The 12,116-nt window shown below is 44.3% G+C and overlaps 1 protein-coding gene across 1 annotated transcript; it reads right to left on the bottom strand.

The window, feature by feature from the left end:
* Positions 1-147: 147 nt before the first annotated feature.
* Positions 148-7,556, bottom strand: gjc4b (gap junction protein gamma 4b). The gene is made up of 3 exons (XM_012836489.3): positions 7,399-7,556; positions 1,668-2,865; positions 148-1,524 (listed from the first exon to the last, which is right to left on the bottom strand). Exons 2-3 carry the CDS (start codon positions 2,833-2,835, stop codon positions 1,511-1,513), a joined length of 1,182 nt encoding a protein of 393 aa, XP_012691943.1. The 5' UTR covers positions 2,836-2,865; positions 7,399-7,556; the 3' UTR covers positions 148-1,510.
* Positions 7,557-12,116: the final 4,560 nt, after the last annotated feature.

Genomic DNA, 12,116 nt, shown 5'->3' with positions numbered 1-12,116 from the left:
CTATTTGTACAAAAGGTATTTTTTTAAAAACAGGACAAATATCAAAAATACCATGAGATGACATTTTTGCCTCAAGGCTGACAAAACGTGATGAAATGTATCAATGAACCAATAGCTTCTAATGTTTCTTTTCCAAGATCTTCTTTATTGCCCCAGTCATATTGTGTCAAGCTTTGCTGTTGCCAGATACAAAATGTATATTGCCGCAGGTCAAGTACCGATATTTAAGATGGAGCACATTTTATTTTATAATGGTGTTGCATAGAAACACTTAATAAATCAGGTATACATACAAAATGACCAAGGAAGTCAATACACCAGGCATATGGCTTGCTCCCCTTGTAGTCTTCCTAGTGCTTTGAATTTACAAGACAGGCAGCTGCATCACACCAAACCCCTGGGCATAACTGGCACATGTGAACATCATAAGATGAAAGACTGTTCTGAAATAGGGAAAACTCACAAAAAGAAAACGAATGTCAGAGCAGACTCCTGACTACTAACCTATCAAAAGCTTTTTGGGATACAGTCCACAGATATGCTCCTCATATACAAAAAAAGGGAAAGAAAATCGTACAAAAGATAAGAAATAGGTCACGAACATCTCAGAAACTTCAGTTAAACATTTAAGATTCACATGTATTTCAAGCATTTCCCAGGTTTTTTTGATTCATTCATTTTGGACAAAGGCACCAAAACGTGGCTTCCTTACATAAGATGTAACAAAGGCCATGGTCACTGACCTTTTAACAAGGTTTAAAAAAAAAAGATGCTCTTATGTACATCCCAGGATGCCGTTCCCTGTTGGACTGAACCACCAGGCATCTGTTCTTCCTTACAGAGGGGAGTGGGAGTGGGAGAGAGAGTCACCATCCACTTAAGAAAAGCCACGTTTGGTACCAGATCACAGCTAATAAGCATATACTCACTATGGTTCTCTAGACTAAACACAAATGACCTTTAGTCCTATGACATACACATACTTGAATGACCATGTGGCTCTACCCAAGCCCAGCCTTTTCGCTTTTCTTTTGGAATGACAAAAAAAATGTAAACTCCAGTTAAAGTTTAAGGCATTTTGAGATGCAAACCTCAGTACTTCACCAGAAGAGAGGTAAAAAAAAAAAACTGCCTATCAATTACTACGACACTTAAAAAAAGTCTAAAGTACTGCACAGTGGCCTTCTGGATGAGACTTAGGTATTGAAAGCAGCTCCTCTACCATCGGCTCTTGGGCACTTTGGCTAGTCAGGCGTACTGGCTCTCAAGTATGGCTGCTGGGCAATGTTGCTTTCCAGGGTTTGGCATGTTTCCTTCGTCTTCACTTGCCATAATACTGTGAGCATAGTCTCTCCACCAGTGCGCGCGCACACACACACACACACACACACAGTTTTTATCACTCAGACACATTCACACCCACACAAACGTCCCCTCAGAATGTGTTTATGTCCACGCTCCTTCTCCGCGGGGGTCGTTTGGGCAGACGGTGAGGAAGACTTTGAGGAGTTCAGGCTCTGATTCCTAAAGTAAAAAAGAACAGCGGACAGGTTTGTGTGAAGTTCATATCATCTTCAAAATGTTCTATGGTCATCAGTGCAGTGTAATTGCAACATCATTCCATCTCTGGTTATACATGTTAGCATAGCATAGCATGTTCTACTAACCTTTTTCACAGGTTCCTCCCTGTTTCTCTTGAGCAAAGTTGAGTCGATTCTGTTCCACGGCCGTGCCGTTAGACTCCGGGCTGCTGCTCCGCGACGGGCTGCTCTCTCCATTCTGGTAGGCCAGGTCCAGGTGCTGCTGGGCCAGCTTCAAGTGCCGACGCAGCCGGTCCAGCTCTCGGGACGATGTCTCGTTATCAAACGACTCCCGGCCCGAGTCGACCAAGTTATCGCGGAAGTCAGATGGCTTCATGCCGGCGGGCAGCTTTCCGCCATCCTTCTTGACGGCTGTGTGGTAGCCTGGCGGAGCAGTGGGCACCTGCCGGCAGATGGAGGGCCGCTGGCTGGACATGGCTACTTGGCTGCGGTTGTGGGACGCCGAGCGCTGGCGGAAGGCATCGCGGAGCCCGCTGATGCCCAGGTGTAGGATTTCCAGCACGGTGAGCAGCAGACAGAGGCAGCTGACGCCGTACATGATGAGCAGGAAGATGGTCTTCTCGGTGGGTCGCGACACGAAGCAGTCGACTGTGTGTGGGCAGGGGCTGCGGGTGCACACGTAGGACGGGATCACCTCCAGGCCGTACAGGATGTACTGGCCGAACAGGAAGGCCACTTCCAAGCCGGTGCGAAACAGGAGCTGCATCACGTACACCTTCATCAGGCCGTCCCTCTTAATCCGCCTGCGTCCGTCGTGCTTCTTGCAGGGCTTCTCGGTCTCTTTGTCCTTGTCCTTCTCAAGCTCGATCTCCTCGTTGATCATGGGGTCCTCCTCGCCGTTGTCCTCTGCCTCCTCGTAGTCACGCGCAGCCCCCCGGTGGACCATGGGCATGCGCTTGCGCGGCCGTGGCTGGTACTCGCCGTCACCCATTCGGGCGATGCGGTGCATGGCGAATCCCAGGTACATTATGGTGGGCGTGCTGATGGAGATGATCTGGAAGATCCAGAATCGCACGTGCGAGAGCGGTGCAAAGGCGTCGTAGCACACGTTCTCACACCCGGGCTGTTGCGTGTTGCACACAAACTTGCTCTGTTCATCGTAGTAGATGGACTCCCCACCCACCACCGTCAGCACGATCCGGAAGACGATGAGCATGGTGAGCCACACCTTTCCCACAAAGGTGGAGTGGTTGGAGATCTCCTCCAGCAGGCGCGTCAGGAAGCTCCAGCTCATGGTGCTGGTGGATCGTGAGGCCTCTCAACACTGCCAGGTAAAACAGATACACACAGTTAGGCTTCAAAACAAGGGAAACTCTCAAACAACTCTTTACATAACAGAGAATTCTGAATCGTGCCATATAGGCATTTAACAAAGCTTCACAGCTCCCAGACCAGTGAGGAGGGGAGCCGTGCTGCTCAAAAGGGCAAAAAGACACAGGACCATCATTTCATGGGGCAACGAGCACAGCAAACGGGCTTCGCGCATCAGCAACCGTGCCGTGAGAAGACAGGGATACCTATGTTTGCCAATCAAGCATATATGGGTTAACTAATTACTGGATGTGAATGAAAGAATTAAGGTCACTCTTTATCATCATAATTCATAACGATTCAACCATACCTTATTAGATTTACACAGGGCTCACTAATTGTTCTACAATAGAGAAAACAACAAATTTCCGGTCACAAACAGAGCGGTTTACACCAGAGGTGATGGAGGTTCTTGTGCTGAAGGTCTCCCCGATATGAAATCGTTTGGAAGTTTCACAAGAAAAGGTGTTACTTTGAAGGTACTCATTTATACACGGAATTCACACATCCGCCTTCCACATTCCGCCTACAGACACACCCCAGAATTGGGCCGACCCATGTTTGCACTTAAAATCTGCACTTCATCTGTTATGAAATTAGCTAAATGATTTTGCCAAGTCATTAATTTAGCTTCAGGAGCTTTGCAGCAGACTTTGAATTTGTCAGTAGAATTAGGGCCCACAGTCATGTTTTCTGCAGACATAGAATTCCCTCATTTTTATAACGTGATTTAAAGCAGCTTCTCAGTATATCTCTAAGAAGCACAGTGGGTCACTGATCACATGCTAAAGGTGAGTTGCTATGGAGTCAAGGCATAATAGTTTAGCTATTACCGCCATCAATTCCATGACATATCAAGTAGGATATAGCTCTGGCGACAATTTAAGTGAACATCTTCTGGAAATAGCCCACTTCAGCTGATGAAAACAGTTCTGTATGTTTAATCCACTAGAGGGAGCCAGTGCTGCGCTCAGGAGGCTAAAAGCAGGACTAAAAATGATAAGTTGTATAAAATACTGATTGAACACCTAGGATTGATATTATACCTCATTACAGGAGAAAGGGCAATATTGAAATTAACTTTAAGAGATAGAGAACTAAGGAAGCGATGACTCAGAACAGACCTGTTCACCAGGTGAGAAACAGCCCAAAGCTTCTTGATCACCCAGCTGGAGAAACATTAAGGTGACTAAGCCTATACAAATGACTCTTCCCTAAGCCTGGGTGTTTTTTTGTTTTGTTTTCACACCTCTCCCAGAAAACTCCCATAACAGTTCAATCATACTGCACCCAAGCAGCAGGCATGGTTCAGGGGCTATTGTTGGGCAGAGGAAGGCTAGCTTAAACCAGGGGTTCAAATCTCTAAATCAGCTTTCAATTACTCCATTGTAATGTGCAGTCAAACGACTAGACTGTGACAGGGCAAGCTCTAGCAATTGGCAGCTGTGACTTCTCACAAGGCAGGCCCAGCTCATTATAGAGTCACAAGAAAATTCCTAATCACTGGAAAGTCAAAAGAAGGCACGACTTCGACTTCTTAAATCAACTTAAGAAGCTTCCATAAACTCAAAGCCATTCAAATCCACATTCCGACACTGATTTCAAACTGCTGTGAGGGCGAACAGGGCTGGCTCTATTAGCTGCATCCTGACCCCTGGGGGTTTAGCACCTACTTACTAGTTACTACATCACCATGCCATCCGCAGCTATGTGCCAACATCAAAGACAAGAATGCCTTCACCGCACACCAAACTGCCAGATCTTCGAGAACAGTTTGGCCCATCGGGTGCCATACAGAACACATTCACCCATTCACAAGTTGACCGTACTGAGCAACACACAGAGCACATTAAGAGGGAAACCACAGACACAATGATTAACTCAGGCTGAAAACAACCTGACCCAAAGATAATACTCCCACGTACCGTCAATTGCTAGACTTAAAATTGAAGGTACTCTCTACAGGACCATTTAAGATAGTCACTGTGGGAGATAATGTTAGGTGACTAAATGTTAGGGAACTGGACAGTAGGAGTAACTGACCGCATGGACAGGTAACCTACACTAAAATAACACACCCATTCACCTGGTTTAACCATCAGACAAACACCATGGGGGGATTCCACGTATGTGGTTGACAAACATGGACAACTTAACGCAGAGTAAGTGGCAAATCTCCTAATAGAAGGGTCCTATGGCTTCCTTCTCCTAGCAAGACAAAGCCATGGGGCTGTTATTTTAGGATCTTCATTTCTTACTCTTGAGTTAACTGACCCAGGTGTCATAACTAAACCATGAACTTGGGAATACTCCCCAGGTCGTGGGGCTCGGTTATCACATAACATGTTCCCAGCACAAGGCTCAATGGGACAAAACAACCCGTTTCTTATGAGCCCTCGGACAACATCGCTACTAGTTTTCATAGTACTACTTACTGGGTCGGCGCCAGAGCCTAGAGTGTGGTGGCATGCAAAGGCCACGGTGGTTGTGAAACAGTGCCCTCTTCTCAATGAGCAGACATGCAGCAGCATGCCAGACACTGGGCTATGAGGGTGCCTGCTCTGCTGAGGCATGACACGACGGGCATAACAACGGAAGACTGTTTCCAAAGAGTACTTAGAGATGAGTAAGAGACCAGCAATGGACAGTTAAAAAAAAAAAAAGACATTTTCATTGCCGTGACTAGGGTAAGAAATGAACTCTCCTGATGCGAAATATATCACCTAGACAAGACCGCACCAGGACTACAGTTCATCAGTTCACTGATTGGTCCTGCGAACATGTATCTTGTTCCCAACCAGCATTGCTACCCAAAGATATGACAACTACCAAATGCAATTTGTAATCCGGGGAGAAAACAAGCCCTTCTTTCAGGCCCACTGTATGACTGGGTTTCAGCAGTCATCCAGACACCTCACAGCTCCCTTTTAGTCATGCTATGTGGCCCTGTCCAGCTCTCTCTCCATAACCTCCATGCTGCCCCATCTTGGTTCCAGCTGTGTCCTCTTACTACAAGCTGTTGCTACTTCACACTTGGGCCAGTGTGAGAGGCAAGGGGGGGATACTAATTTCCTCTGCTGGGAATTCTTTCGTATTTCCACTAACAATAGGTGAAGCTCTGTGTTTTACCAAACTGAATTCAACCTGAAAAGTAAACGATGTCCCGCTTTTCACACTTCTGTTTAAGCTCAAAATCAAGAAAGGGAACGTGCATTAAAGCTTTAATCCAGTCATTCGCATTTCTCATGTAAATTCTCAATTTCAATAAAAGGCTAGCTTTGATCTAAAAGCACCACTCCAAAACAGCCTACACATGTGGGACTTCAGCAGAACTAAACAGTGCTGCCGGTTTTTTTAACAGGGTGGCTGTATTGGCCTTCAGAACAGAAAGTCTTTGTAAAGTGCCATTTGGGAGAGTGGTTCTACTCCAGGCACGAAACTTCACAACGTTGCAAGGAAGAGTCTGAACGGCCTACTATTTTCTGACAAAAGGGAGATAAAATTGTTGCGAGGATTTGAATGGTTGGGTTAAAAAAAATTCTTACATGCGGAAAATATTCTGTGGCATCCTTACTAGTAGACTGTACTACCAGTGTACTGTATCTTCAACATTAACTGATCTACCAACAGATATTTTGAATTTAACAACGAATAAGATTCGTTCCGCAAGTTTTAACTCTAAACAGTAGGTATCTATTGAGGTATGTTATTTGCAAAGATGGGCGACCACGATTCGAGATTCCAAATCAGGAATGTGGTTGAGGACGGATGCCTATCAAATGCTAATAAGAGCTGCTAAAAAGCAACACTGAAGTACAGAAGTGTGTATCAACTTCAAGACGAGAGCAAAAAGCTGGCAAACGGGCAAGCGTTTGCCGTTAATCAAACTTCCTAGCGTTGTCCCCGAAAAGTGCAACGTGTCGCCTCCACTAGTAGGCTAAACGTAACGCTAGTGTTAGCTAACCTACCTGGGAAAACCATGGAATGAGCTCGCAGTATCCTTCACGCATGCTGCGTTTCTTAGAAAACAACTATCAGCCACGAGGTGATGGAGAGGTGCCTTCTAAGTAATAGGTTCATATAGGCTGCGACTTAACGAAAATGTAAAACGTTGTGCCCTTTTCAACACGGAAAAACATTAATTTCCCAAATTGAACCCCCAAAGTCCCGCGTAACTACCTATAGAGAATTCACAACATTAACTATTGTCCTCAACCAGATGCAAACGAGCGTGCAATTTCATTCCCAATGCTGACTCCAACCATTTAACATTTTTTTTTAATGCGACAGGCAATTCAGGCGGAAGGTTTTAGGCTTTGCTGACATACATTTAAGTTAAAAAAAATTAACGCTACATCATTTTAAATCGACAGTCAATCAAAGACACTTACTCTCATACTGGCTGTTTAATTCTGTTCCTTACTAACGTTACCCAAGTTTAACATAGGCCATTGCGGGAAAGGCGAGAAGTATGACTTAACGTTACCTTAAAACAAAATAGTCCGTCCTTATGCTGAGGATTTTCTTCGGTAGCTGTGTTCCCCAGTTAAATATTAGAAATGTCTCGCCACTTTCTCCGTATTGAACAAAAGCGTTAGCTTCTGTTAACCCATTCAGTCCAATGTGGTACCATGTGACCATCCTTATAGAGGCAGGCTCCTAAATACGGGGGAAACAAAGAATATCCCCAAATCCCTTTTCCTCCTCCCCCTCTGTCTGGAGCACCCCACCCCTTTTGGGGCCCAAGAAACCTGATAGCGCGATCTGCGTTGCGATTCGTTCCTTCTTCAATCCCACTCCTGATGCAATCCCGATTTCCTAACCCACTAAACGACGAAATGAGTCTAAATAGTGCCGATTCATGGCAAGCAATTTTGAACGCAGCTGGGTTGGTGTTCATTTTATTTCCATTAATGTATACGATATTCACGTCGGTTTTAAGAAATGATGGTTTATTAGTGGAGTCAGTTTTCAATAGCCTAAAGTAAAACTTTTGAATACAAAATGTGACGTTTTCAAGAGTAATACAGATCTCATACCTTAACGCTCGTTTATATCATAGGCTAGGCTCTTGTGTGGCATTTGTAGGACATCTGCTATTGTTTCGGCATATTGTGTGATTTGTGAAAGACGGTATTTACAGACAAAACATGCTTATTTAGCTGAAAGGCAGGCCTACTTTAAGCAATAAACGCACGTAAAATGTTATAACATAGAGAGCAGCAGTAGAAATACAAGCCAATGGAGGATTTAATGATTAGAGTGTTGTGCCAGCTGGGATGTGCACTGTTTTTCATTAGGCTATGTGGTTGAATGGGAGCAGACCCTCTTCCTGTTGAGCGGATGTTCGGAAGTTGTTGGAGAGTGTCTTTTCCTCTTGCCACCCTCATATTTTGGGGATGGTGTCGGCCAGGGCAGTGGAGTGGTTTATGGAGCTTGGCCTTTTGTTCCGTTTCGCTTACAAAACCACTTCCTTTCCTCCCAGTTCTACATAAGCATGCCAGCAGTCAGAGGAAGAATTACAGGCAATCGTAATTACTGCAAAACATGGAGAAGTGTTAATAGAGGTGGCTAAAGCCCCTAAATGTGTGGATGCCATTGACATCAACAGTAACAAAGACAGGCATTCACACCACCTGCTGATTACCTATTTAACTACTGGAATTCCTCTGCGATGCCAATAGTTCACTATATGAATCTCTTGCAGTGCATGGGAATCTTATCAGGCATGGGGCTTTATGTGTGGCTGCAGCAGCAGCATTTCTCAGAAATATGAAGCAGGTGCTGTTCGTTTGGTAGACATTTGAAGTGAATTAGCACATTATTCACAGTGAAATGTAATACTGTAGGAACTTCGTGCAAACCAACATTAATGGATGTCATCAATTGCCTGTGATATGATTTAATATGCTTGTAGTCATCTGTGCCTTTGCTTCAGTCTTTGATATCTAGCCAAAATCATGCAGCTACACTGTAGTGTTTAATATCCACTGTTCGCACTCGGCAACAAAAGAATTTCTACACCCCTTCCCCCTGTTGGCAGAGCTCTATTGTGCAGCATCACGTGGAGCTTTATTATGTTAAAATCATGCATTGGTTAATAGTGGTACTTGTCGGGAGGTCCCTCGTCACATACACACACGTAGCTCTACTTTAACCTTGATGGCTTCCCCCACTCTGCAAGCACTAGCAGAACTGGCAGGCTGTGTCTTCAGAGATGAGAAATCAGGTCAAATGCCATGACCGAGAGTGATGTCTCGGGTTCAGCACAAATGTCCACTCGTGGTGTCTTCCCAGGAATATCTGAGAGAAAAGTGCAGACTTTTACACAACCTCATATGCCACAAAGTTCCTTCTGCAACAGAACATGTTCGACGTTGGCTCTGCGTGACAACACAGCTTCCTCATTAAGGAGCCGGGCTCAGCAGTTTTGGAGGCACCCCTGAAAGTCAGAGCCAAATGCAAGCCAAAAAAAATGTCTCAATAATAGAGGAAATCTCTCTACGATAGCATCCGGTTTATGCAAGATTGAATTTAAGAATGTACTAGTTGTCATTTTATGTTTGAAGGGTATGAAATACCAGCTGTGTGTGTATGTTTACTGAGGAGATCTTTTGTGCATTCGTGTTATTTGGCCCCTGATGACTGTGTGTTTTCTGCGTCACTTGTGGGGATGGAAAAGCACAAAGCTGAGGAATTGCAGCACCCTCCTTTTGTGACTACTTGTGAAAATACTCGCACCACTCTGAGGTTCATTTGAAGCAGCAGAGATGAGCGGGTGGTCTGAAAGCGCTAATGCTACTGGCACATACCTGAAGCTATCACCATGCCAACATGAACTATGAGGCTTTGTCATATTAATCCCACTGTTGGGTTCCATTTGTGTTCACCACATACCAAGAGTAGTCGCGTGGAGTGAAGACGGGGGCTTCCTCATCAATTTTTAAATTCCTTTTCTGTCTCTCTTTACCAGGCGTCATATGTCTGATTTTGTCCCAACAAGACATGATGTAGCCTAAGTATGTATTTGTGGTGGAACTGGGTTATCCAATTACCCTCTTCAGTCAGATGAGTAGCCTACACCAGTAGTAGTCTTGTGGCTTTTTTTTTACTGCTACCCCTGTTGTTTTCTAAAAGAAACCATGTAATTCCACAAGTTGTACATGTCTCTGATCGGGAAGGAAGTGAATACCAGTGAACTTCTGTGGTCAGTTAGCGCTTATGAAACACACGTGTGCTGGGCAACACCTGCAGCTTTTGGATAGAGAGTCTGTCTACATATTAGAGTAATTAACTTGCATAGTAAACATTCCCCCCATTGTTACTGTTCATTCACAGTTCTACGGGGAAGTGGAGTCAGGTGCCAATCGTCTTAATATTTACCATGTGTCTCTGAGAGTATTATGCATGCACCCAGTTGCAGCCTGCCTCACATATATCTCTGTACTGATTCATGATCTCTGACTCAGATGCACAGGCTTACAAATTATTTCACAAACTCTTTCGGTTGGTCTTTACATTCGACGAATATCCAGACATTGGGCAGACCTCAATTACAATGCGTTTTATGGCCTGTTTTGTGTTTATTAGTACTATAGTTTGATCAACGGATACATATGAGCTATTGTTTGTTTTGTGTTTATTAGTACTATAGTTTGATCTACGGATACATATGAGCTATTGTTTGTTTAAACGGCAACAATATAATTCATATAATTGTCATAAAAATCAATGATATGCTGGCAAAATGGGGAGTAACCAACTAAGTGGAAAAACATGGCTAATGCTGTATTGGAGGCTAGTTTTCTGGGGTGATTACTGAGGCAGTTTTTCAATGTTTTGATATAACATTGCCATTTTAAAGCTGTAAGGTACTCGCAGGCAGACTATACTAAAGCATTGAAGGTAAATTATATAGATTAGTTGATTGGAGGTGACTGGGAATGAGGACAGGGTCTTGAAAGAGAAATAGTAATGCAAAAAAGAGCAGGGGGTGAGGGTGAAAGATTCCCGCCGGGTGAAGCAGTTCAGTGTGTGTGTGTGTATGTGTGTCAATGTGGGGGTTGGTACGTACGTTGGGGGGTGGGGGTACAGGCTTAAGGATGGGGGTTGGGCACAGAGGTTGGCTGTTTGGAAGACTTGCTGCTATGGTGGATATCAGGGAATGGTGGCTGTGATGAAGCTGATTTTATAGCTGTTTTTTTTTTGCCCTGTCCTGTTTTCCTCGTAAGACTGCTCGAGTTACAGGGAGTGAAGGGCACAGGACACAAAGGCCCCCCAACACATTTAGGGAAAAGGGTAGGAGGTTGCCATGGAAACAGACCGATCCACCCAGTTCCTCCCCCCAGAAGCTCTAACAGATGGTAAGAGGTAAAGGGAGTTCGGGGGTTGGTTAGGGTAATATTTTTCGAGTTATATCGATTGTTGAGAAGTTTCCCGCCTAAAAGGGTAGCTTTGCATTAGACTGAGAAGAGCTACATGTAATGTTCTCATTATCAGGTTTATTTTTTTTTTAACCACTACTTTAGCATACTAACTATTTGTCTAGTGGAAAAAATACATAGTAAATTAGTATATTTAAAAGCCTGTTTTTTATGAGGGAAATTATTGAAGATTTTATTTCTTTGCTCTTGACTTATCCTTATTTATTTCACCTTACTGTTTCACTTGAAGGGTAGATATTTTGATCAGACACTCCTCTCTAACCAGAAGATAAACCACTAACCAAGCACAATGCAAAAAATGTAAAATATGTATAGACCCAAATGTGTATTTTATGAGGAGTTCCTCCAGTCATGTTGGTTATTGCAAAATAAAGGCCTTCAAATTATGAGCAAGAGATGCACAAGTAGCCCACAGCCCACTAGCTTTGAGTGAGGGAGGTATGTGTGCACGATCCTGCTTACATGCATCACTGACAAAAACAACAAGGGTCAACAGAGAATGTGTTTAATTATCACAGAGGCCTCTGTTTCACTTGCATGTTTATCTGGCTAGAAAAAACCTGAGAGATGGCAAACAGTGCCAGGTATCCAGACATGTGCACAACGCTAGTGCTCAAGGGGTCTCGGGGTCTCCCTGTGTGAATAGCATTTCTCCATGTTGATTCCCTCCCCATTCATGCCTGGGTGATGAGGTCATCTACTCAACCTCTCTCTCTCTCTCTCTCTTTCTCGACTGGCTGCAGTGGGTGCTTGTAGAACG

Source organism: Clupea harengus, chromosome 2 (assembly GCF_900700415.2).
Source record: "Clupea harengus chromosome 2, Ch_v2.0.2, whole genome shotgun sequence".
Taxonomy (NCBI): domain Eukaryota; kingdom Metazoa; phylum Chordata; class Actinopteri; order Clupeiformes; family Clupeidae; genus Clupea; species Clupea harengus.
Note: the sequence above shows the minus strand (reverse complement) of the source record. Positions and strands in the feature narration are given on the sequence as shown.

Excerpts from the sequence above, each read along its gene's own strand:
- gjc4b (XM_012836489.3), bottom strand. The coding sequence starts at position 2,835 with ATGAGCTGGAGCTTCCTGACGCGCCTGCTGGAGGAGATCTCCAACCAC.